The sequence below is a fragment of the Rhodamnia argentea genome, chromosome 10 (assembly GCF_020921035.1).
Source record: "Rhodamnia argentea isolate NSW1041297 chromosome 10, ASM2092103v1, whole genome shotgun sequence".
Classification (NCBI taxonomy): domain Eukaryota; kingdom Viridiplantae; phylum Streptophyta; class Magnoliopsida; order Myrtales; family Myrtaceae; genus Rhodamnia; species Rhodamnia argentea.
In genome coordinates, this window is record NC_063159.1 from 15750526 (window position 1) to 15778321 (window position 27796).

A 27796-nucleotide genomic window follows, 5' to 3' on the forward strand; every position below is an offset into this window, starting at 1 on the left:
AAGCAGCAAATATGAACTGCGACGTGCAGTAATGGGCCGACGATGATGAGCTTCCCGGGCTCCAGAAATACATGGGCTCGAAAAGCCCATCCGAAATGCATTTATACGTGGACGCGCGGGCCTGTAATTCGACCTCTCTTTTCCCTCAACTCTTTCATCTTCTCCGCAAAGAAAAAAAAAATGCTGAGAGCAGTGAGCATCCAACCTGCTGATTCTTCCTCCATTGTTCGCCTCAGCATCGGTTAGGATCATCGCCTTCTCTTCTTCTCTCTCTCTCGCCATAAATAATCGCATGTTTTCACGCACTTTGGACTCGATTGGTTTTTTTTTTTTTTTTCCGTCTCTGCTTCTGTCAAGTACCGCGTCCTTCTCGGGATCCGCTACGAAGTTTCGGGTGTTCTTGGATTGCAATCTTAGGCGTTCTGATTATGTATGTGGAGAGAATGCTCTAACGGAGTCGTGTCCTTCCGACTGTTTTACTGGGATCACGGAGCGATCGGATTGGCGACGAGTCTCGTAGTTGGAGTTGCTTATGGGCTAAGTTTGTGTGGAAAAGAGCGGCTTGAGCTGCTGAAAGAAAGTTGGGCTGAGATCTGTTGGTGGGGCTTTGAAGCTCGTGTGGCTGTGGGGATCGGTAGTCACGAGCGGATAGTTTTCTGACTGCTGCTGCCGCTGCTGCTACTAGTTGTTTTTAGCTAACGGATCTCATGGCTGTTGCGTTTTCGGATGATGAATACTTGCATGATAGCTTTCAATTTGGAAATAATTTTGTACCGTCACGCAGGTGGTAAAAAATTCTCCACAACTGTGGGCACACTGACTCAGCGGGAGCCTGATTCGATGCTAGCAGCTATGTTCAGTGGGCGCCATGTGATGTGTCAAGATCCTGACAAGGTATCGATATCTCCATTTCTGTGGTTTTGCCTTCGCGGACCGTCAAATTGTGATGTGTGTACTGGGTATCTCTTGCTCCGCGTCTACCAGTTAATTAATCATGGGCTCAGTTGGCTCTGTATGCTATGATGGAAGTTTTTATCTGATACCTATGCACGCTTGAACTTGTCCATGATACGTTGATGATGAGTTGCTTGATTGTGTGCATGCATGAGTGTGTATGAACCTGTGCATTACACACAGGTTTGTCCAAATATACTTATTAAAGTTTGCCAACGTAAGACTTTGATTGCATATTCTAGCCTCATACCATGCATAATGGTGAACCTGCATGGGGTTGTCAGTCAAAGTATTGATCGTAAGAACTATGGGTTTGTTTTTACGTACGATGTTCTGTCGCTATCAACCTGGATATCTTGGCCTTTTGTGTTCCCTACTGGACTGGTGTTCTCATTTTGGATAAGTTTACGGGGGTGGCCTTGTAATTCCTAGTCTGGCATTGGAAGTTTACTAGTGGCATGGCGTATTGGAAACACAAAGCTGCGCACGACAGCAATTGGATTCTTAAATTCTTAAATTGTTCAGCAGAATTGAACACTATTAATTGCGCAGCCGCGACAAAACATGTCTTTCTTGAGAAAGATCCTACTTTCAATTAAAATACGGGATGCTTGTGGATGGAATGAAAATGCTGTGTCCAAGTTGGAATCTTGTCTTTTTCAATCTCACTAAACTGCAGTCGTCCACTCTTTGTGCTGGAAGTGGAGTGCATTGAGATTGTTACTCTTTTAGTGATGTCTACAAGTATGTGAATGGGACTGGCTAATGCAGACAAACTTTTGCCAGGGAGATGTCTTTGTTGATCGAGATGGGAAACACTTCAGACATATTCTAAACTGGTTAAGGGATGGTGTCATTCCCACTTTATCAGACTCTGACTACTCGGAGCTTCTGCGTGAGGCAGAATATTATCAACTACTGGTTAGTATTCCTTACATAGGCGCTTTCATATATCGGTGCACCTAAGTTTTCCTGGGATTTTGTTATTCAAGTTTATGGTACTTCATAGTTGGTCTATTGTCAATCTGCAGAAAAGGGTTGCTTAGTCTGATTTGGCTCTAACGAAAGTGAATACATATGATTAATACTTTGATGTAGTGTCATCATCTTTCAATCCGTAAATTTAGCACATCAAATATTTTCATATTGTGTGCAAGATAAACTTTGGAGCATAAGTTTACTTCTTTCAATCTATCACCCTGATGTGCCTGAGAATCTTCCATTCTAGCTGCAAATATAGTTTGTTCACCTCTTGTCCTGTTTCTTTTTTGTGCTGAAGTTCCATTAATAGGCTGGATGTTATGCTCTACTGTAATGTAAACAACTGTATGTATACATGTTCGTTATAAATTAGTAATAAACATTTATGTCACTAATATTCTTCATGTCTAGTGCTAACCAAATTGGCTACCCTCATGAATAACGTTATCCTGGTGTTTTTCCAATTTCAGGGACTAATAGATGGAATTCATTCCGTCGTGAGTAAGAAGAGGGAAGAGGATAAGGATGAGTTGGACTCAGAACTGACAAGAACTGATATTATCAAGTGTATACAATCAGAAAGAGTCAGATTTAGGGGGGTTAATCTTTCTGGGATTGATCTTTCCAAGCTGGTATTTTTTGCATGTTTCTGTGTCCAATGAGAATCTTCTTCCAAGAATGTCAATTTGTTCAGCTAATTTGAGGATTTACTCTTTAACTGTATGCAGGACCTGTCACTTGTAGATTTCAGCTATGCATGTCTCAAAAATGTGTTCTTTTCGCGAGCTAATTTGCAATGTGCAAAATTCCGGGTAGGTATAGTTCGTCATAAACGCGAAGCATTCATTTCTTCTTTAAGAATGGCTCTCTCTCGATGCTTTGCTATGGCATCTGCCAAACTTTACATCTTAATGTTCAAATTCAACAATATGGTGAGTTCATTGGAAATTAATCCATTATGTCATGTCTCTTACAGGTTGAATTTCGTCTAGATCACTTATACAAATATGTCAAGCTTTCTATCTGACAATTGCGTGGTTTCCTTTTCTTTAACAATAATCTTTTGTTGCCCATGAATTTAATCCAGGATGTGGATGCTGAAGGATCCATATTCCACAATGCTACCTTGCGTGAGTAAGACACTAAAAGGTGTTTTCCAACCTCTGGATTATTTATAATCTTAATTTTTCCTTAGATATTTAGTTGTTGCCTAGGGAAGATGTGAATTTACTGGAGCCAATCTTCGGGGGGCTTTATTAGCCGGTGCAAATCTTCAGAGTGCTAATCTACAAGGCAAATTTCCTTCCATTGCACTTACTACATGGCCATATTTGGACTTTGGTTCATCTTGCAATGATTAAAATGTCATTTGCGACTTATTTCATGGTGTTTACTTGTCTTAGTTGTGTGTTTCATTGTATACCTCTAAAAATGTTATGGTATCTTTTGTGTGGATATTCTGGTAAATTCTTTTCTCACTACATCTTCGGTATCTTACCACATTGATTTATTATTTCCAACATATCTAAATTCTGTCTCAAATGAATCAGACTGAGATTCTCATAGATGAGAAACGCTTTCTGCATTTTAGACGCATGAGGCTAAATACAGCTCTCTGTAGCCTCCTGTCCTATGCAACTAATTATATGCCAGTTCTGTGTTGTTGATTCTAACTGTTCTTCAGTTTCTTCACAGAAAAAAAAAAATGATGTCTTAGTTGAACATTTATTAGTGTTGAGCACTGTCAATTTATTCGGTTGGCGTCTTTATGCAATTCTTAATACCTCTCAGCAAAAAGAAAGCACATTATTTTACGAACTTTATTTGCACGGGTTAAGTTATAGTTTTTCACAACTACTATAGTTAAAGTGGAGTCAATGGACTCTGATTTGAGTCTCTATGATCAAAGTGCCATAGTGAATATGAGATTATCTTTTGGGGATAGTGATATTTTGAATGAAGGGATGCTAGTTCTCTTATTGTTCTCAACTCCATTGATGCATATGAAGCCGCATTACTGTTGATATTTAGTGAGGCTGAAGAGTATTGCCTTTATTTTAGCAGCAGTAGTCTTTCTAATTACTTAAAATCAATTGTAGCAGGTGCTGATATTGTGATTAAAGTGTATATATATATTCTCTTGGCAGATGCTTGTCTGGTCGGTTGTAGCTTCTGTGGAGCAGACTTGCGATCTGCACATTTGCAGGTTTGTTGTCTGCTTACATCTTGCATGGGCAGCTCCTTTTAGTACTTTGGACTTTGTAATTGTATGCTATAACCTATGTTCTCTTTTGTCTAGTATCTGCCAGGAATTGATGGAATCACTTCCTATATGCTATTTGCACTTCTTCTGCCTATCACTGTTGCCTATGGGCATTGAAATCACTTTGTCGGTCACATGCATGTTAACTCGAAATCACTGGATTCTCTATCCGACAGCTTTTCAAGTCCTCAAATCATTCGCAATGAGCCTACTTATTATTTCGAGTCAGTTTTGTATGTTACTTTGCCGTCGTCTAATTGACATCACTGAGGACTGTACAGGTTGCACTGGTGTGTCAGCCAAGTTTCCGAGAAATTTTGATACTATGAGCGATGAACTGTTATATCTGGGAAACTTCAGATCTCAATGGGAAAGGGAAGAAGACCGATACTTTGGCTGCTTTTGGGAGAGCCTTTAGGGAAAACCTTTGTGGAAATGCAAAGGACTTTAGGTTAAAGGAGTTCTTCAAAATGCAAATAGTGTTTGGAAAATGTAATTGAAAAGTGCATGTGAAACAACTTTGACAAAATGTTGTTTGGAAAAAACTAAATTTGTGAAGGACTTTAGCTGTATTTGAAAAAAAGAAAAAGAAAGTTGAAGCTCAGCAACCAGCACAGCTCAGCCGATGGCCTGAAGCCAGCAAGCCAGATCTGGCACGGGCGTTCAGATCTGACCTCGCTGCTGTCGTGCGTGGGTTTGTGGAATTTTGAAGATTTAGTAAGGGCAAAGTTGGAAAAAAATCATTAGCATTCCGGAAATGCTCAAAGCCGAAGTTGGGTAGAACTCGCATTGGGCTAATGGACTTTGGAAATGTTGGCTTTGGCTCAAAGGCGTTTGAAATTTCTTGCAGAACACCTTACCTTTGTCAAAGGCCTTTAGAAGCCCAAAGCCCATTTCCAAATCCAACCAAACGCAGCCAAAGATCACCTGAATTGTTATACTTTTGTTGACGGTCTCTTGATGTAACTTAGCTGTGATATGTGAAGCTTATGCAACTATCGTGCTGTTATCAATAGCATTTTTTTTTTAAGAAGGACGTTGAGATTCTTCAGTTTACTGTTTTCTGACTGTTGTGTTGTATAAAGGACTATTTATATTTACTAAATGCATGGTATTGCCATTAATCCATGCCTAAATGCGTGGTATTGCGATAATCCATGCCTAGAGAATTGATGCTTTACTTTATAAACAAACCTTCAGACTGCTGACTTAACCAATGCCAACTTAGAGGGAGCCAATTTGGAGGGTGCCAACTTAAAGGTGAATGTTCCTTCCATTGTGATTGAATTTCTTCAAGTGATGGTTACAACCTTGCAATTTAACAAGCCCCCCTGATTACTTCTATTTGTGTTGAAGTTTCTGATGAAAGATTGCTTTCGATCTTCAACAATCTGATCTGCTTAGAGTTTAGGCGTATCATAATGCTTCCATTGTACAGGACGAGCTCTTTCATAAAATGAAAGGCGCCTTGTCCGATTTATCAAACAAAATAAATCAATTGGAGGATATTTCTGGCTTACTTTGTCGAGCTTTTGTTCAGTCCTTGTCTTTCATGTTTTTCAGGGGGCTAAATTAAGCAATTCAAATTTAAGGGGTGCAAACCTGCAAAGAGCATACCTACGCCATGTAGATCTTCGAGAGACTGTGAGTAATAGTAGTTTTTCACTATGTGGTCATCCTTCCTCATGATTCTCAGATTGACATCAAATCCTTCATTCATGTTGTACCCATTAGAAAGAATTGAATGGAGTGTGCTGATCTTCTGTGACTCTGCTGTTGTCTTTTTTAGGGAAGTGCATATTGTGTATGGTGCATTGCATTCCTGCTATATGAATACTTCTTTAAGGACTCTGGAATGTAGATTCCCATTGGGCACCTCATTTGTAGTCTGAAGGATAATTTGCTTGTATGCAATTTGAGTGGCATACACTACTGCCAGAATTATTTGGTGAAGTTCTTGGATTCATGTCAACGACTCTTTTTAGTCCCATCCCTGTCATCTCGAAAAGGTGGAATGGATGTGCCTTTGGCTGCATTTACTGTTTGGATCACTACTTGGTATGCAACTACTGATGGCGCAATAGTAATTGCTCCATGGTTCTAATTGGATATCGGTACTTGACAGTGGTGTAAGGTTTGAAACCTGAACTACTATAGCAGGTATAACATAGATGACAAAAAGTTGAGTAAATTTCCTTAACTTCTTTCTTATCTTTCCACTTCAAAAGACTTTCATCCATTGTGCATGTCACCAGCGCTGTTGATTCTCGATTTGTTGCATTCATTTGGTTGAAAGCCCTCTTGGATGATTGCCTGCTTCCCCTTCTTTTTTTCATTGCTTTGAAATGTTACCTGCATGCATCTAAAGATGCATTCTACTGCTCGTCTTCATTCCCTTTGCTTCCTCCTTATAGGAAGACAAAAGAAAAAGGGTCTTAGAAAAAGGAAATGGAAATTTAGAAAAGAAATCCCGCTTTATTTGGGCCTTCTTGCCTTCTGTGAGAGACGCACTTGCAATTTTGTCTGTTCTCCTTTTGTCTCGACATTTACCAGCTTAGCGTTTGATCTCCTTCCTGTCTTATATCTTTGCAGCATTTGGAAGGTGCAAAGCTTGATGGTGCTAATTTGCTTGGGGCATTTAGATGACTACGAAGATCGTGAAAAGCTTGTATAGGTTGATCTCTTATTTATTTCGGCCAATGACATGAGTGTTCTCTTGTATACTGACTTATACTCTTATGTTTGGTGAGAATAAAAATGTTCTGGTTGTTGGCTGATGTAGATATTTATATGGTGCTGCCTAAATTGTCGTTTTAGTTGAGCTGATCCTTTAGGTGTTTCCTTCTGCTTTTCAGATGCATATATGTATCGTGTGAGTGTTTGAGGCTTGTCGCTAAGAACGTGTTAAATACAGTTTTAGTGGGGTTTAAAAAAGGAATTTTTCTTCATGAAGTTGGATACCTGAACGACCCACAATTTTAAGACGTACCCTTTCTCGGCGTTTTGGGCATGGTGAAGCCTATCTTCGACCATGATTTCTTCAATTTTAGTAGGGGCTTTCAGTTTTTGGGCTTGGAATTTGCTCCTTTTGAGAACTGAAAGCACGTCGGAGAGCCAAAACACAGGCTAAAAACTCTTATCGGTTTGATTTTCCACTGGCTTTTCTAATGCCAAACAACGGCGTGGATGTAAAGTCGAAGCAAAAGCTGTGGTTAAAACATGTGCCAAACGCCACCGACCTTTGTTTTTCCCTTTCGGACTTCAGAGAAGAGCACATGAGAATCAATACCAGTGCTTGATGATGCGCTATCATTTGTTTGGTCTTTCTTTTTGGTTTCCCCCGGCCAGAACTTATGTGAATTTGGGAAATCGAAATACACGTAATCCAATGGTCGGTGGACGCTTCCCCAGAGAGAAGGTGAATAGTACTGGTCGGCAATACAAGTGAGAGAATCAAGAGGTGGATAATTTTATTTTATGGTACAGCATTAGATTCCCTGCTTCGTTGCTTCCCCATGAGGCCACGGCATGGTTTGAATCGAGCCTTTTACAGATCCGCCTATAAGTAGAGGACACTCGTGGCTTCCGACCCTCATCACATTCAATTCCATAAAAAACCAAAGCACTTGCACGACACCCACTCGACGAAAGGGAAGAGGAAATGGCAGGAATCATTCACAAGATCGAGGAGGCCCTACACATGGGAGGCCACAAGGAGGAGGAACACCAGCCGGAGGGCCATGGCCATGACCACCACAAGCCCAAGGAGCACAAGCCGGAGGGCCAGGACCGCAGGCCGGAGCACCACGGAGAGGAGAAGAAGAAAGAGGGGTCGGTGGAGAAGATCAAGGACAAGATCCACAGCGGCGATCACGGGGACAAGGTGGAGAAGAAAAAGAAGAAGGATAAGAAGAGGCACGAGCACGGCCATGAGCACGAGCATGGTCACAATAGCAGCAGCAGTAGTGGCAGCGACAGTGACTGAGTTACTAGGTAAAGTATACATTGCAAGTCGTGATCTCGTATGACCGTGGTAATAAGTGTATTTTTTCTTTTTTACTTGTGGTTTTTCGATGGGTATGAGATTATGATAAACCCGTCACATTGTTGGCATCATTTATGATGAACGATACTTTCGCCAAGTTACATCCACTCTTATCTTGATGCAATGATTGTAATCATGGACTTACATTTACTAGTCGTAATCCGAGTGGTTATGGCTCAATCGATCTTGTAATTTGACGATTTGCAGATGATCAGCAGCGTCGTGGTGAAGAGCACGACAACGTTATTGGGCTCGTCTCCTTCAGTTAGCCCCAGAGCTGGTGAAGATAAGGAGAGGGGAAAAAAAAAAAAAAGAACATGAAAGCCATAAAGATTGTCCTCTTTCTAGTCTTATGTTCCTAAATTTATGTTGTGATAGATCTAGATGTGCTCGTATGACAGCCATGGATTGTCAATAATCGAAATCAGGCCCCGTTCACTATGCTGTGCCCAATGTGCCATTTTCGGACAACAATGTTGTTCGATTTTACGTTGGTAATTTTTTGCTAATGTTGACAATTTTTTAATGACCAAACAAATCGCAGGTAAGTTGCTCCAACAAGAATTGGCCACTTGAAAATAAATTGGAAACTTCAATAAAAAAGAGTTGGGAAGTAATTGGATTAAGTTTGGTGATTCGATGTAATGTCGATAACCCAACATTTGCTTACGTGCAATGTTCTTATCTGTTGGGACGGTGCTCACCACGACTAGATTTGAGCACCCAAGCTTTCCCAATCGACTCGACGAACCGGTCCATGGAGTTGGTCATTCTTCAGAGCAACAATTTAAAGAGAAAAATTGTTAAGAATTTGATCTCGGATTGTCTTGGGTCGGGTCAGGCCGTATACGGGTCGCTAAAATTATACCATTTATAAATAAGTCAATATGGGTCGGGGTCTTTTTTTACCCGGCCCGACTTACCCGTTTGACCAGCCCACGGACAAGCAATCTTCCAGCCACCATGTTTGTGCGAGACCCCAAAAAAAGGCATGATTCGATTCGGTTCATGACGAGGTACTTTCCATCCATGAAGATTTGAGACAGGAATTATTTTGGCAATAGCTATGAAACCGACGGCAAGGTATGAAACCTAAAACGCTACAATAACATAGGCAAAACCTCGTGTTTGGGTGTGTCTTAACAAATTCGCTATCCAATTGTTTCAGTAAAAACATCGTAAAAAAGAGAATTTAATTTTTCATGAAAAATAGTTTATTTTCATTTATTTGGTAGTTTAGGAAAATTGTTGCTTCTTGCTAAAAGAGGAAGATTCCCTCCCCCCCCGCGGTCTAAGCTTGTAGTTCTCACTCAATGGAAAGTTTTGATTAATTTTCCATCATCCAAACATTAAAAAGTCGAAATTGTTTTTCTCAAAAATAGTTTCTTTCAAACAAATGAACCCTAAGAAATATCTAGGGGCGAGCGGAAGAACAAGAGGGAACCGACTAATTCCGAAGCGATTCTCTGAGAACAAGTTCGGTTCCCGATTCTTATAATTTGGAACTAGTGAATGTCGATTTGTTGCCCAATTCCGAGTGTGGATCCATCCACATGGACCACCCGAATTAGACCGATTTTTTTTAATATTTCTTTTATTATTTCAAATTTTCAAAACTCTAATTCTTATTCTTTTCTTGCTCAGACTCCATCACGCTCGTTGCTCACGCCTTTTACTCTCACTTCTCTCGGTCTCGCCCACGCAATGCTCATGCCTCGATCACGGCTCGACACTTCTCGCTCATTATAGCTTTGTTCGTGGAGATTATCACGTTTAGCTCATCACAAGCTTGTCCAGCTAACATCATTCTTGTGGTAGTTTAGACTGTGCAATAACACTTGTAGTCTTGCAGGGAATAAGAAGAAAAAGAAGAGGAGATACGGCCGATTCTTGTACCAACCCAGGAATCGGACCGAACCGATCGGTCCGGTTCCTTATTCCACAAATTAGGAATCGACCTTTCTTAGTCCAGCTCCCAGTTCCGAGATGATCACTTTTGAAACAATCATCCCTACAGAAATATCATCATTTTAATTGGTCAAGCTCAGCTGAGAGGATGAGGGCACCAAGTGGAACTCGCTGCCAGAACTTCCAATTTTGTCTTTTTCATTAACGTAGTATATTTGTTGTCATTGCAGCTGTCTCTGAACTAAGTAAGATTTCCCATCTGGCAACAGAATGTGTCTAACAAAACATAATCGAGTCTTGACCACCAAAAACAAAAAAAAAAAAACAGTAATAATCGGGTCGTGGGGCATATTCCAAATGGACATCCGAAGCAGCACCAATGATCTGTCGATTTGAGAAGTGTCCAACTACTAGTGATTATCTGGTGGACTGGTTGGCATAACCATAGAATAGCAATTAAATTAGACCAATTATATATAATAAAGATGTCATTTTCGTACATAGTTTAATGCAAACCTAGGATAATTTAATTCCTAGCATTGTTGCTTTGGATTCGTCATTCTTTCTCTCTCCTGGTGCCTGGACGGTTTACTATGTTTTAGACAAGATCGATGTTTTACCATTTCTCACATGAGATCGTAACGTTCCTAGCTATGACGTAAGCATTTGCTAATTAAGAGCATACATTTTACTATCGTTCACACATATTAACGATTTAGATTATATAATATAATGTGATATGACAAAGCGCCAAAATAACTATTCAATCCGTTATGACATTTTTTTATTGTTATTGTTAGGGCTAATGACATAAACAATTCCTGAATTATGACTCAATTTGCAATGTAATCCTTGAACTTTTAATTTGACTAATACAGCCTCTGAATTTTAACCCGATATGCAATGTGATCCATAAACTTTAAATTTGACAAATATAGTTGTTTACTATAGTAAGATGTTTAACGTAGTCCTTCCATTGATTCAAGTTTAGGGACTAAATTGAGCATGTTCCAAAAGTTCGGGGACCACATTGATTAAATTAAAAGTTTAGGGACCACATTACATATTGGATTAAAATTCGGGGACCATATTAGTCAAATTAAAAGTTCATGGATTATATTGTAAATTGAGTCAAAATTCAGACAGAGACCATTTGCGTCATTTTGCCTTCCTATGAACCCATGAGAATACTTGAGCTAAGTTTAGCGCATCCCGACTGGTCCACCTCTCCGGCCGTTCTTAAGGAGGCGCCTCCCGCACCAGCCCGGCGCGTCAAGGATTCTACCCTCGGAGCGCTCCAACGGGGCTCGAAATCAATATGGCCCTGAGACGACGTCTTTATAAAACCGGTTTTTCAAGAATCCGATGCTCTCTCGGCGTCTCGGCCATATCAAGGAGAATTAGGATTTCGTTGTGAGCGAATTGGGTCCTAGGGGTGGACCGGTATCGCATCAGGCGACGACGCATCGGGCCCCACAATCTTTTTCATCGGTCCAATGGCAAGAAATTGCACGTGGGACCCCCCCCAAAAATCCAGCATTAGATTTCGCAAGCCGCAGAACTCCACGTGGCAAGTCGGGAGGAAACGACGCAAGGCTTTTTTTTAGCGCTACGCTGTTTGGCGACGCGGCCTCGCCAACCGGAAGGCCCATCAATCTCTCTCTTTCTTTTTTGCTCCATCTGAACCCACCCAAAAAAAAAAAATGTCCATGCCATGTCCGTGTCGTTGTCGGAAGGAATGGACGATTCCGACGAGTGGGACGCGGTCAACTTCGCAAGCCGAATGTCCTGGACTAACATCATCAGAATCCGAAGTGAAAATGAACATGAACCGGTTCAAGTACGCGTGCCCGAGTCATTTTCAGCGACCCATTTTGGCCAATGGCGCAAGTTTACAGAAAGAAATTGGGAAGAAAAGGACCTTTATCCGATAAAAATTGGCTTTCCTAAATCAACAAAAGCATCTTATCGTTCTCCTATTTCACACCGTACCGTGTCGTATCACTCTTACTCAAGATTGCGTGACGAATATTTCGATAATGAGTTTGCTTATGGTAATTACCGAGGCTCCATTTGTTCCGCGAAAAATGAATATTTCAAAAAATATTTTTCTAAAAATAATTACATATATCGCTTACAAAAAATAAGTGAATGAAAAAATATTTTCATCATCCAAGAAAACATTTAAACATAAATTATTATCAACAACTTGCACATTTTTAATTGATTAATTATTTTAAGTGATACAAATTATCATTTTTTTAAGAAAATATTTTTTAAATCATTCATTTTTCACTCACAAATAGTAAATCCCAAGCATTTGAGTTTAATTTTTTTTTTTTGACATAGACGGGTTAGCAAATTGATTTTTTACGAGTCGGATGAAGAGCATCCAGTTGGGACGCTGCATGGAACGAGTCAGCATCGGACTCAACACCACCACGTGGCGGCTCGGCATTCGTTGCTGGCCTCCGTCCCCTTCCTCCTTTAAAACCGATGCTGGATCCGGCCTCGCATAACCCTGTCTGGATCATTACTTCAAGATCCAGAGAGGGAAGGAAAGCAAAAGGAGCGACTCGCCGAGCTGATCAAGTTCGGTTCCCGTCGCGGCACCGCCTTCGATGCAATCCATCTCGCTCGCGACGTCTAATCCGCGGTCGGTTTGGTGAAGCGCGGACGCAATTCTCGGCTGTAATTTGGCTCGAAATGGACAGGCTAGTAAGCTTGGAGCCGTCGAGCACCATCGCCATCCGAATCGAGCCGGGACAAAGGTGCTGTGGCGAGCTCACTCTGCGCAACGTGATGTACACCATGCCGGTCGCGTTCAAGCTCCAGCCGGAGCACAAGAGCCACTACACTGTGAAGCCGCAGTCTGGGATCATAGCTCCGCTCTCGACGCTGACCGTGGAAGTCACTTATCACCACCCTCCCGGTTCGGCCCTTCCTGAGTTCTTCCCTCGCTGCGACGACTTGTTCCTCCTCCACAGCATCGTGGTCCCCGGCGCGGCGGTGAAGAGCCATAGCTCCGCCTTCGAGGTCCCCAGTGATTGGTTCACCACCAAGAAGAAGCAAGTGTTCATCGATAGCGGCTTGAGGGTCATGTTCGTCGGCTCGCCGATCGTGGTTCAACTCATTACGGAAGGTTTGATGGACGAGATCAGGGAGGTGATGGAGCGGAGCGACCCGGCTTGGAAGCTTGTGGACTCTGTCGACGAGCATGGTCAGACGTTGCTTCACCTGGCCATCGCGCAGGGGCGAGCCGATCTCGTCCAATTGCTTCTTGAATTCGAGCCCAGGCTGGAGGCTCCAGACCGATCATTGGGATACAGCCCACTTGCGGCGGCGGCCGCCGCTGGAGAAACCCTAATTGCGGAGCTCCTGCTGGCTCACCGAGCGAGCATTGAACGCTCGGAGACATCGAACTGCGGCCCCGTTCACCTCGCCACGGGCAGTGGACATACGGAGGTGTTGAAGCTCCTCTTGCTAAAAGGGGCCGACCTGAATGCTCTTACCAAGGATGGCAAAACGGCCTTACACATCGCCGTGAAGGAGCAGAGAAGAGACTGCGCGAGGCTTCTATTGAGCGGCGGAGCCAAAACCGACGTGCACGATGGCAAAGACGGCGACACGCCGTTGCACGTTGCAGCGAGCCATGGGGACGAGAACACGGTGAAGCTCCTGCTGCAGAAAGGAGCCAACAAAGACGTCCGCAACAAGTACGGCAAGACCGCCTATGACGTGGCGGCAGAGCACGGCCACACGAAGCTCTTTGACGCCCTTAAGTTAGGGGACAAATTGTGCTCGGCGGCGAGGAAAGGAGAAGCGCGGCACATCCACCGACTCCTCGAGAGCGGGGCCGTGATCAACGGCCGCGACCAGCACGGGTGGACCGCACTGCACCGCGCTTCGTTCAAGGGCCACACAGAGGCAGTCAAGGCTCTACTCGAGAAGGGAATCGACATTGACACGAAGGACGAAGATGGATACACGGCCTTGCACTGCGCGACCGAATCGGGGCACATGGAGGTGGTGGAGTTGCTAGTGAAGAAAGGAGCCGACGCGGAGGCAAGGACCAATAAGGGACTCAGTGCGCTACAAATCGCCGAGTCGCTGGCTTACAAGGGGATCTCGAGGATACTCGGGCACGGTGGCGCGTGCAAGGACGGGAGCGCCCAAATCACAGGCAGCGCTGCTTCACTCTTGGGAGGCGTCGGGGGAGGATCATTGGGTCGAGATGCTGCCGATCACGGAGGGTTAAAGAAGAAGCAGATCTACCGGAGAAGAAAGGGACTTCGCGGTAGCTTCGATTTGTCCAGGCAAATTGCCGTGCTCTAATTTGGGACTAGAATCGTACCCATGATCCCAAGTTTTGCTTCTGCATATTCCAAATTCATGAGTAGGCCTTGTCTATTGATTCGATTTGTTGCAGAAGTTGGTGTTGGTAGTGGTAGGAGTTATACTTGTAGATTCATTCAGTACATTGTGTCCGTTCTGTAACCTTGGTCTCTAGTGCATGACCATCGCTTGATTCATCCTGATCCTAAGTTCTTACGGAAGATCGGCGTTGATAAAGACGGGCGGTGCGGTTATTAATCGGGGAATCATCGTTCGTATTCCCGATTAACGAGTTCCTGATCTTCTGGGAACAATCGATGTTAGGGTGGTCTGATGGCATTTGTGTGTAGCAAAATGAGCTGATCACTGTGAGAAACTTCTCGTGAAAGCTTAAATTGGTTTGCTTTATCCATCAATAATGTCATTTATGTTCTCTTGCAAGTTAGTCCATTCAGTTTTCAATTTGAGTGATTTACATCTGTTCATCACAGCTAATCTTACATCAAAATCAAATAATCCGCAGCGATTAAATTAAGTGATTGACGCCGGTAATCTAATTGTCAGGCCTTCCCCTACATTGGTCCTTTTGGCAAAATCTCGTCTGTTAGGCTGAGCAGCTTGCGTTGGATTAATATGGTTCGTGGATGGATGTTTAAATGGCCGATTTCATCTCTCCAATTAATATCTTCAAATATGTCAAACTATGTCTCGAGTTTGAATCTGTGCGCACTTTCCTATTTGGATTAGAATTTATCTATTTGTCTAACGCAGGGGCACACGTATTAGGTTCTTCGGTTTTCTTTGGCAAGAGGACTTTTGTGGGGAAAAGTACCAAAGAAGTCATAAACCTTTCAATTGGTCCAATTTAGTCATAAATCTTTTTATATGTGTATCAATTCAGTCTATTCGGTCAATTTTGGCTAAATGCCACATAGGATGATTTGCCATGATGTCGACATTCTTAATAATATTTGTTTGAAAAAATCATTTTTAATAATATTTTTACCTTAAACTTTGCCTTTGGTCCGCGAGGGTCGCGGCCCTAGCCCAAATCTGGTGAGGGCTCGTCGGCCCCACCTGGGGGGCCAATGAGGATTTTCGGTGACCATCGCTGACCAAAGCAAAGTTAAAAAAAGAAAAAATAATTAAAAAATAATCTTTTAAAAAATATTATTGAAAAATATCCACGCCGTAGCTGGTCATCCTATATGGCATCGCTAACGTTCGCATCAACAATTTTTTGGATAAAATTGACCGGATTGATTCTATTGATATTAATGCAAAAGATTTAGAAGTAAATTAGTTTTATTGAGAGGTGTATGACTAAATTGATATTAATATAATATGTTTAGAACTTTTTTTTTTTATATTTTTCTCGACTTTTGTGGGTACGTTTCCTTCGCGACAATAGGCAAGATTTTTTATTGCCCACAAAAGAAATCATTTTTATCTTGGATCCGTACAGTAACATCTCTGCTTTGCTTTGTGATTGGTTGGTCAACAAAGGATAAACTCCTTTGACTTCTTGAAACCGCACAAACGAAAGAGGAAATAAAAGGAACGGCCTTTTTTTTTTTTTTAAAAGTAAACACCACGAAAAAGCCCCGAATTAATGTGATTGATTCATTATAAATTGATTTTTTTGATTATTTAAAATTTCAAATTCGTACTCATATGATAAATATACCACAAATTGTTTTTTTTATCACAAAAAATGTCAAATCGACATATCCGTAACAAATCCACCATTCGTTAGTTTCTGTTAATTTGTGCTAATATAATGAAAAATTACGAACTAGTACATCGAAGGATAAAAACCTCAAATTAATATACTCGTAAACTGCCATGTATTGTCCAATTTAGCAATTTGATGACAAAATTGTCATAGATATATCAATTTGGGTATTTCATGGTAAAAAAATTAGTTTGTAATATATCACACGTGTATCATTTTTGGATTTTTCGTGATATTAACATTTTATTTTTTGGGCTATGCACAGAAGGATGACACCGCATAGAGAAGATAGAAAACATACAATAAGTTCTTGTTTTCGGCGATGCGAAAAGCTTCAGACATAGACGAATTTTGTGTTGTGAGTTTTACATCCAATTATTTGTAAATACTTTTGGTTTCGTTGTAATCTGATGTGGAAAATAATTTAGCATGAGAGCGATCGTAACTTGAATTCTTCGATCATAATAGATTATTTATTGTTGACTCTTCTCGGGTGTGGATATTGATACTCAGACCGAACCATATAAATCTTTGGTGTTCTTATTATTCCTCGTTTATTTCTCTAGTATTTTCGCATTGGCTTATTTGCAACATCCGTTAATTTTAATTTTGCAACAAGATATTACAACCGGGTATTTTTCCAAAATTTTCAGCCATCAGGATTCAAAATGGAATAGGCCCAAGTCATGATGTTACAGTACAAATCTTGTTGGCGAGAGATTATTACACTAACAATAATTTTCGACTTTTGAATCCATATTAAGCTTGTAATTTCCTCCTGCTCTATCGTATCTCTCTTTGTAGAGGTATCTTTTTCGTAATATCTCCTTTCTTGGTCATGCATAGGTTATATCACTAAAAAGTGCAAAAGTAATTTGTGTAATGATGTCACGAGTCTTCCTGACATAATATTTGTGTGTGTATATATACATAATAAAATTGATCACGTTATTTATCTTAAGGATATATATTCACAGGAAGTCCTAAAACTTGTCACAAAAGTACAATTGAATTCTAAAACTTGTAAAAAGTGCAATCAAGTCCTAAAACTTATCAAATTGGTGCAATCGAGTCATTTCGTTAACTCCGTCCAACTTGGCTAATAAAAATGCCGACATGGTTTCTTTTAATTTTTTCTCTTTCCTACATGGTTATGATGTGGCTAAAACAGGCCTTCCCGTCCTCCACTACCGGGAAGGGCTGGCGGCTAGGAAGCATCGACACTCTCCGGGAGCCCTCGTATCATGTTTGAGAATTTTTTATATGCAATCGACATGCGATCAACGCTTCAGACACGTCAATGACTCGAGAGTCCAGCATCCCTATAAGCCATTTCGACAGGCATGGGACAATTTTAAGCATTTTTGATAAATTAGGGGTCAAAATATATATATTTATAAAAAATATATATGTTTAAGTCATATATCTAGCTACCCCAAAGTTAATATTTCCCGTCAGGAAAAAAAAACACAATCATGAGTAATCTCCTTATATGTACATGATAATTTATCATTTATAGATAAAAACATATATTTAATATGCAATATATCCCAATATGTTAGAATTTTCTATTTTTTTAGAAATGACGTGTCGGCTTGTCGAATTTTATCGTGTTATGTGCCAATGCCGTGCTAGGTAGGCCCCAATGGCCTCCCCCCATCGAGTGAAATCAAAATTCTCAGTGTGTATACCCCTAAAAGAACCAGACTAAATGACCCCTTTTCTCCCTTTTCTCTCTCAATTTCCCTCATTTTCTCTCTTCGTCGTGAAGTTCAAGAGCTAAAACTCCCCAAAACCCAGCCACATCTCTCTTTTTTGCGAAAAAATCCTTCCCCACGACGTCTCCTCCAAGAACTTCCTCTCTTCTCCACCTCAAGCTCTCTGTGTAGTCATGGAGCTCAAAAAATGGCGTTTAATAACCTCTCCGTTTCTCTATAACGTCTACCTTGGATTGCCTTTCGAGCTCCGCCCTCATTTTTTTTTTCCCCATTTCCTTTCGTTTTTTCTTGAACGTACGGGAACCAGTGATGGCCCCCAAAGTTTTTGGGAGTTGTCCGCTTTTATTTCTTTTCCTTCTTTCCCCTTGAATGAACTAACCATGAACCAGTGGAGGGGGACAGAAATTTTGAGAGTTGTGCGGCTCCCCCAGATGATAGAGGCCTCGTTAGGTTTCATACAAGTCACTTGACATACTAGGTTTCAATTGTGACCGTATCGATTAGATTCCCAAATTAGTTCCAAAAATGCCTTAGAATTAGGTCAAATTTCAATATGCTTGAAATGTGAAATTGATTGGACTGAAGTGAAATTAAAGGTTCCTAAACTAACTGACTTAAAAGTAAAAAAATGACAAGGAGGAGACCAATTTATGTCTTTTTTTTGCTCAATTAAGGCATGAAATCCTATGGATTAAGGAAAACTATAATCCTAATTGAATTTTTTGAAAACTAATGAGGCTAAATGAAATTGAAATTAATATAAGACAAATGATTATATTTCCAAAATTTTTCTAACCGCATTTGATATTTTTAAATTTTCGGCTTTCTTTAAAGAAAAGAAATTGCAAAAATACAGAAAAATATGAAAATTTTTTTGATTAAAATTGGTTTCTTAGATGTGGTCAAGAGTTCCAAAGTTGATTTTTGAAATTTTAAGAAATTTTATTTATTTTTCTAAGAATTAAAATGATCAAAAGTCGTGTGTCAATAAGTAACAATGGCCATCGTCCGACCCGATCAAGGCAGTAGGCAGCGATGAGGACGTACACTGTCACAACTCCTCCCTGGTCCCACATTGCCTAGGAGGAGGTCTTGGGAATGCCTTATAAGCCGTGGGGTGCCCTTAGACTTGCAAAAGGCCTTTTCCGAGCGCCGTATGGGCGACGCTTGGAGGAACAAAATCGTGAGGACTGTGTGTCTAAAGTGGACAATATCTTACAAAGTGGCGCAGCGGAAGCGCGTGGGGCCCAGGCTAGTCACGGCCGGTTCGGTGGAACCGGAACCGGCCGTGAAAAATGGCGGTTCCGGGCCGGTTCCCGGGCCGGTTCCGGGCCGGTTCCCGGGCCGGTTCCGGTTTCGCTTCGGAACCGGCGGTTCCGGTTCGGAACCGCCGGTTCATTCCGATTCATTTTTAATAATAATTTTTAAAATAATAAATAATAAAATAAATATAATAAATTATAAATTATAAAATACAATTAAATTGTACATTGTAATAAAATATGGGAAAAAAAAAAAAGAAGGAATGGGCTTGAACTTAATGAATTATCATTAAGCGACCTACATATCTTCTTGGGGATAGAAGAATCAAAGCCCATGTAGTTCTTTTTACCTTTGAGAACCCCAACTTACCTCATCGTCAATCGTCGCTACCCGTTGTGGTACCCGTGGCGGTGGTATCTCCAACATCATCGCTAAAAAATTCGTGTTCACGATCTAACTCTTGGTGTCGATATTTCGCCCTCGTCCAATCGCCGACACAAGCTTGAGCTTCCATAGAGTCCGGGCTTAATCTTGAACGGCGAGAGTCCAAAATTAATCCTCCGGAACTAAATGCTTGTTCAACCGCAACCGTTGAAGAAGGGGTTGCTAATATTTGACGAGCGATGAGGGCGAGAACTGGATACTCGATTTGGTGACTCTTCCACCACTTCAGATTTCAAATCTGTACTATGTTCGCATCACGAAACTCAAATTGAGTGGTTAAATATTTTTCTAATTCAGAAATATTACCTGTTGCCCCTTTTTTTTTTTTTTTGCCTACTCTTAAGCATATTATACCCTCTACTAAGTGAACTACCACCTTCGCTACGTGAGGCAGGTAGATTGTAAAGATCCGTAATCACTTAAACCATATCTACTACAAAATTCTCCATATAATGCTACTATAGATTCTTTAACATGTCCTAATATATTTAAAATATCTATTGAATCATCCAAATGTAAACAATCATGATAATACACATTCAAATAATCTTGTAAACCGTCTAATTTAATACGTGGATCAAAAACAATACCAACTAAATAGACAAGAGGAATTTGCAAATAATAATGCAACCATTTTTCTCGCATTACTAAAATAGTTTGACCTAATTCGGTATCTTTTTCATATTCACTAAAAACACTACTAATATTAACACACTCTATTAAAAATAAATGCGTTGTAGGATAATAAATACCAGATAAAGTCTTAGTAGCATCATTAAAAATTTTCAAAATATCTAAAATTTTCTTGCAAACGTCCCAATGTTGAGGAAGTAAAGTAATTTCGGGAATATTTTGTGAAATAAACATACATAATAAATCTTTATATTCAAAAGTTTGCCGAAGCAACTCGTACGTAGAATTCCAACGAGTCGGAATATCTTTTGGAAATCTTCTTGGCCTTCTCCCATTTTGTTTACAAAATTTTCCCCATGATTTCATACATTGGGGACGACTCCATAAAAATTTAATTGCACTTTTTATTGGGGCGAGAGAAGTGTCAAGAGTTCGTAAACCATTTTGTACACATAAATTTAAAACATGACAAGCACATCTAATGTGAAAAAATTGTCCGCCAAAAGTGGGTTTGCAAATATTTTCTAATTCGGGAATAGAAGCGGTATTTGCGGCGGCATTATCAAAACCAATTGAAAATACTTTATTTATTAAATTATATTCTTCTAAAACTTGCCTAATTATTCTATAAATATTATGAGCCGAATGGCTTTCATCAAAAACTCGGAATGCAATAAGTCTTTTTGAATCATCCAATTGTCATCTATCCAATGACACGTGACACCCATATAAGAATGAATTTGCCAAGGATCACTCCAAATATCGCTACCTATATGCACACGTCCATTGAATTCCGCATAAAAAATTTTGCTAAAGATTTTTTTCCTTTTTTATAAAGATGAAAAACTTCGCGTTTAAGAGTATTTTTTGGAATAGTTGGCGCTATGAACCAACGCAGTATTTATCAAATATTTCATATTAAAATTTTCACCAAGTATTAAACGGAGCATGATCAAGGGCAACATATTCACCTAATGTTTGTTTATAAAGTGCTTCAGTGAAACGAAATAAAGGATGAGGCTTAGAAGTGGCGTACCCGGAAATTTGTTGTTGCGTATTGTCGATCCCCGCTTGCGTTGGATGTTTTTTCGTCAAATGCCGACGGAATGTTCCGTAGCCGTCTCCTTTCGTGAATTTATAAGTTTGCGAACAATATTTACATTTTACATTATACTTACCTTCGACTTCATCACGTACCTTGTCGAAGTGTAGCCACAAGTCCGATGTATTATCTCGGCCCTTCCGTTCCGGCTCATTTGCCGTTGACGTTTCTTCGACACCGGTGGGAGGATGAAGACTTTCTTGTGTTGGGATGTGCTCGACGTTCGGAATCGGGACATAGTTGATATTATCGTCGTCGTCTTCCCAACTTGCATACTCACGAGGATCGTATTCATGAAAGGGCTAGTCGGAATCTCCCATAGCCATCTTGCCCTTGTCGGCATTTTCGCTTCCACTTGCCATTTTTTGAGAGAATTGATCGGAAATCCGATTGAGAGAATTGAGTCGGGATTGAGAGAATTGGGAGAATTTGAGCGATTTGAGAGGATTTCGGAGAGAATTCGAGAGATTGTTCGGAGAATTTGTGACAAAAATGAAAGGGGAAGCATATGCATTTATAGGCAAGAATCATTTTTTATTATTATTATTATTATTTTTTAAAAATGGAAAGCAACGGCTCTTTGGGCCGTTGCCAACGGCCCAAAGCCGCGGGCGCGCCGGGGGGAGGGGGCCCGGGGCAGAGAGCCCACTTTTTTTTTTTTTTTTTTTTTTTGGCGGTTCGAACCGGCCCGGAACCGCCGGTTCCGGGCCGGTTCCCACGTTTCCGGAACCGTGGGCCCGGTCAACGGGCCGGTTCCGGGCCCACGGGCCCAAATGGCCCCCTCTAGCCCAGGCCGTTATAGTTGGTGTCAGAGCCGACCTTTGACCGCGTGTGGGGCCACGGCGGGCGTTCGCTGGTGCTAGAGGGCATAGCGGGGACGCTGTGCTTTTGAGGGGGGAAATTTGTCACAACCGCTCCCTAGTCCCACATTGCCTAGGAGGAGGTCTTGGAAAAGCCTTATAAGCCGTGGGGTGCCTTTAGACTTGCAAGAGGCCTTTGTATGGGCGACGCTCGGAGGAACAAAACCGTGAGGACTGTGTGTCCAAAGCGGACAATATTTTACAAAGTGGTGCGGCGGAAGCGCGTGGGGCCCAGGCCGTTACATACACTATCTTCACAAAATCTGTATGATAGTAAGGTGTGACATTCTGAATTTCATCTAGCTAAGTAAAAGCGAGTAAGATATTAGAATTGAATTAATTGATATTAAATTGGAATGTGTCATGTGATTCATTGAGGGTCGACAGTACTAATTTACTCTCTAGAGTGAAGAATGCCAAGTGACCATAGTATAAATGTGACTTTCGAGATTCTCCTTAACCGACTAAATGCGGTCATGGTACTAGAGTGGATATTAATTATCACTATTTGAATTTATCAAGAGATCATTTAATGGATTATAGTGTTAATTTGACTTCTAAGTTGCAATTACCAAGACCTTCGTACAACGTATAGCGTAATTTGAAGTTTAATTTTTTCCTACTCCATTATGGCCGGCCACTCCTTGAAAATTGAGCCAAAAATTCACTCAATTACCCATCATGATTTTACGTTATTATTCATGCCATCCATTATGCCCAATGAGAATTCTTCGTTATTTCACTCCCTCACTTAATCTCACTCCTTCTCTTCTTCTTTCTTCATGTGGCGAACCCCTCCCTCTCATATGCACACTTCTTGCTCTCGATTTCACTCAAAAACTCTCTCTACGACTTGAAAGCTTAAGATTAAAGATAAGTTCTTCATTTTCTCATTACTCCCATGTGATTTGGTGTTGTTTGATTATGGTTCATTTGAGGTTTGTGACTTAGTATGGATGCGAAATAAAAGTGATGTAAACCTAAGGTTCTGCATATGGTTGATCATAGTGAAAAGGTGTGAAAAATGTTTATGTATGTGTGGTTGTGAAGCTGTTCTGATTTCAAGTCTATTCTGACTTCTTGTACCATTTTCTGTGGGCTTCTATTAACAAAATGAAAAATAAAAAAGTCGATGGTAACATCCTAAACTATAACATATATTAATTTGAGATTTTTTTAAGTTCATATGGTCAGCTAATTAGCCTTGCACTTTTACGATTTTGTTTGTGCTACATCAGAGTCCGATTGATCCTTCTGTTCTTATTATTTTTGTACCATTTTCTATGAGCTTCTATTGACAAAATGCAAAACATAAAAGGTGACGGTAACATCCTAAACTACAATATATATAAATTTGAGAATTTTTGGAACTTTTAAATAGGTGACACGACCGTCCCGTTAATCAACTTTGTTTTGTTACCGAGACTGAATTTTTTTCATTTTTTCCTTGACTTATACAAATTTATCTGGACTTTGTATTTCTCATAAAAGTTATAAAACAAGGTCTTACCTACAACATACTAAAGTTTTATGATTTTAGGAGTTAATTTACTTAGGTAAAAGCAGTAATTTCAATCAATGCTCAAAACTGTCCCTAAATGAGAGAGTCACGAATTTTGAGGAATACCCCATATTATGTGGATAAAATGAAAACAAGTTTCAAACCAAAGTTATTCACCACACTTTGAACTATTGCTCTATGATTTTTTGAAATTTTATGAATTTATTTTGTAATTTTAGTTGAGATCGGCAGATCGGGCCTAATATGCTAGTAATTAGTTATGCATTGAATTGAACCATTTGCTTGGATGCTATGTCGGATACCTACATGTGAATCTGTCTCCATTTTTGCTAGTAGTGGTAGACTCGATTGAATCATGAATGAAATGTCCACATAGCATATCATATGATAACATGTGTGCATGAGTGTGGAATTAAAAGCGGTGAAAATTCTCTATCAACCAGAGTTCCGATGAAGCTCCAAATGTTTGGGACACCCATATAAGGAAAGCTCATGCTTTATGATCGGAGAAACCTCAAGAGTTGTGATGCTACGTGTGTAAGTCTTGGTAGTGCCATGCGAGGATGTCGGGTGGAATCTGCAGGTCGTGGCAAGAGGAATTGCAAGATATGAAATGAAATAAGGTTTAAAATTATCTGCATATTTGTGTGATTGGATGTTTATTAACAGCGAATGCTTGATATGTATTTTGTGATCATCCCAAGTAGCGATTAGACGAATATTAAATTATGTGCCATGTAAAATAAACAAAAAGAAAAAACACCACTCGACACCGCCAATGCCTCGGCAAGGTGGTTTGGGGAATGAAAAGGTCTGTAGATGATTGAGGTTCAATCCTTGAAAATTGCTACGGAAAATATAATAATAAAACATTTTCCATTTCGAAATTAAAAGAGAGCATTTATGCTAATCTTTAATAAATGTTTCAATTGATATAATTAATTAGAATTGCATATCTTAAATGAATTTTAGTCGGGACGCTTATGAATTGTGTATTGTGATGCTTAGACATTTATTTGCGGAGCTGTGGCTCACTCTTGATAAAATTTTAAATCCTTAGATATGGACATACCACCTCACCACTTTTACGGAGCGCCATTTCATTTTCAGGCTTGGCACAAATACGTTATCTTCCCCGAGTTTACGTCTATTTTCGTTAAGTACACGTTCGTTTTATGGGTCAATGTGGGATATATGCCCGTTGTTACTTTTAGATTTATCTCCCGATATATTAGGCAATGTGATCGCATGTTAGGACCCTTGCGCTTCACAGATGATGTGACAACAGAGGTGGCAAAAATAGAGATGGCAACGGTAGGCTAGTGGAGGATAGTAATCCGGAGGAGGTGGTAGAGGTAGTAGATGCATGTGTATGTGTGCGCGTGTGTGTATGTGTGTGGGGGGGGGTACGGAATGTAGTATCCACATGTATTGGACAAGTTTTGTTGCTCGGAACCTCATGATAAAAGAGAGTAGGATCCTTTTTGTACTCTATCCAAATAGGTTAGATCATTTCCTGAATGCCTCGGATGGTAAGATGTTATGCACCGATGGCTTGGGTACAAACTCATTTATGTCTTGAAGTCTTAATGAATGAAGTATTATGTTCAACGTGAATTTACACGTTCGTTCCTTTTGGATGTGAAAGTAATATGAATTTTTTTCCTCTTGCATTAGTTAATTGAAATCATAATATAATGAAAGTATGATTTAGTCAGCCGGCGTATTTTGGTGCCACGGCTCTCACATAAGATGTCCATACCACATGCCCGTTGGATGAATAAGATTCCGACGGCATATGTGAGCATGTGACGGATGGAGTAGGTCAAGTGAAAGAGATCCCGCTATATGTTGGTATTCCAATTGGTGATTGTGACAATGTTGTCATTGCACTCCTCGGTTATACCGGGAGCCTTCTTCATATTGGAAAGCTGGAGCGTGGCCTCCTCCTCAGAGTTGGAGGTCTTTGCAAGGACGCGTTTCGCATAGTGCAAACGGCCTTGCGTAATGAATCCTTGGGGGATTCCGGCATGGTGAGAACTACCAAGGCAAGCACGATCAAGGGGATTACTCCCGCAATAAGCATGAGACGCCACCCAAGGTCCAATCGAAGCTTGAATGAGTAATAAGTGGAGATATTGCCTAGGATTGTGCTAAAATTGATGAACACCTGAACCATGAAAAGGATTGATATTGCAAGTTCAATATAGAAAAGACAAACTGATTACAAATATAAAAGGTAAAAAAGATGCCACAAAATTTGGACAAAAAAAAAAAATGAAAGTAAGTACACGAGGAAAGGCGGTGAAGAAGCTATAGGAGAAGGCAAGGAAGATATCGGTCACGTAAACGGGGGCAATCATGAGGACGAAGCTAGCACCGAAGTTGGTGTAGGAGTGGCCAATCATGAAGACAGGATAGTTGTGGCTCAAGTCCATAAAGAGGGGTTCGATGATGTACATGGCGTCGACCGTGCCAATCGTCCACCGGTGGCCGAATCGATCCGAGATTAGTGTCGCCATCGCCAATCCGAGGAATGTGAATGAGTGGAGGATCCCCATCAAGACTTCAAACCGCACGTCGAATATCACTAGGTCCATCTCTGCATGTAGAGCCACGCCACTCATCACCGCTTGTTCCACTAAAATTCAAAGGGTTAATACCATGAAAAACCCCAAACTGGTACGTCTGTGACAAATTTACCCCAAATTAATTTTTTGACCACTAAAAACCCCAAACCGGTGTACCTGTGACAAATCTACCCTCTGTTAACTTCCGTCAAATTTCACCATTAAATTTACTGACATGGATGACAGGTTTGCTTTGGTACGCTGACATGGACTAAGTCTACATGGAAATCTCACGGGATTAATAGTACGAAAAGGCCCAAATTAGTATATTTGTGACAAATTTACCATAAACCGGTACATTTGTGGCAAATATACCCCAAATTGGTATATTTGTGACAAATTTATCCTAAACTGCTACACATTTGACTGATTTACCCTTACACTTTTGTATACTTTGCGAATTTTTTGTTAATTTCTTTGGCAAATACAACCTGGATGTTATTTTGGACATATTGATTGTTTTCAAGTGCACCTAAGTGCTTGACAAATAAAAAAGTGCACCATAATGTGATCGTCATCTGTAAAATTTACCTTTGTTTAACATCTAAAGCCAAAATTTTTTTTTCACGTTTAAAGCTACAAAGCTTGCACGGGAAATGCCACAGCATGAACTTACTCTCAAAATGAAAACAACCCCACATTTCGGACAACTAAATAAAGGCATCGGCCTCCAATGGAGGTCCAAAAGCATGTTTTATATACTTGAATAAGCTTTACAAAATATCCTTTATATGCTAAAGGTCCAAAAGCATGTTCTATGTATTTGAACAAGCTTTATAAAATAGTCTTTACATCCGACTTGAACAAGCTTTACAAAATAGCCTATACACCAAACATCCAACCAACTAACAACCCAAAAGAGGCAGAGTCTACACCGGACAACATAGGTCCAAAAACACGTTCCATATCACTACCATCCAAAAAAAGTTCAATATATACTAGACTTGAACAAGCTTTACAAAACAAGCTTTACACTAGACATCCAACTCTTCCACCGGATTCATTGTCTTGCTTCACTTTGAGATTGTTGAGTTTGAGAGGGTCCAAAAACTTGGCTTGAAATATCCACTATATGATTTGCACCACCTCGACGAATTTCTTGCACTATTTTATTGCCGGACATCTAAAATTAAGGGAAAAATATTATGTTATTATGCTAGTCACAGTAGATTAAAATTTCCTTAAGAAAAATAAATGTTCACCCTCGGATATGAATTTCTTGTGGCTTCGGATACATATAATCCATATCCTTGTATGACCTATAAGAAGACAAACCATATCAACATTTACTTTGGCATCACAAAAACTAGCATATATATCATTAGCAAGTGATGGCTCCAAACTCCATAATTCCACCCAGGTTAAGTGTAATTGAAAATTCATTAGACATTTGCAAGAGAACA

The 27796-nt window shown here is 40.4% G+C and overlaps 3 protein-coding genes across 3 annotated transcripts; all 3 read left to right on the plus strand.

Moving 5' to 3' along the window:
• Positions 1-136: 136 nt before the first annotated feature.
• On the plus strand, positions 137-7011 carry LOC115731143 (FH protein interacting protein FIP2). The gene is made up of 11 exons (XM_030661792.2): positions 137-241; positions 785-894; positions 1741-1875; positions 2406-2567; positions 2664-2747; positions 3023-3069; positions 3155-3228; positions 4083-4141; positions 5399-5458; positions 5762-5842; positions 6791-7011. Exons 1-11 carry the CDS (start codon positions 181-183, stop codon positions 6842-6844), a joined length of 927 nt encoding a protein of 308 aa, XP_030517652.1. The 5' UTR covers positions 137-180; the 3' UTR covers positions 6845-7011.
• Positions 7012-7552: 541 nt separating this feature from the next.
• LOC115729806 (protein SRC1-like) lies at positions 7553-8540 on the plus strand. Its single transcript, XM_030660440.2, has 2 exons — positions 7553-8191; positions 8451-8540. The coding sequence occupies exon 1, from the start codon at positions 7860-7862 to the stop codon at positions 8181-8183; it is 324 nt and encodes a 107-aa protein (XP_030516300.1). The 5' UTR covers positions 7553-7859; the 3' UTR covers positions 8184-8191; positions 8451-8540.
• A 4140-nt stretch (positions 8541-12680) lies between these two features.
• On the plus strand, positions 12681-14707 carry LOC115731108 (protein VAPYRIN-like). Its single transcript, XM_030661737.2, has one exon. The coding sequence runs from the start codon at positions 12858-12860 to the stop codon at positions 14484-14486; it is 1629 nt and encodes a 542-aa protein (XP_030517597.1). The 5' UTR covers positions 12681-12857; the 3' UTR covers positions 14487-14707.
• The last annotated feature ends 13089 nt before the right edge of the window (positions 14708-27796 follow it).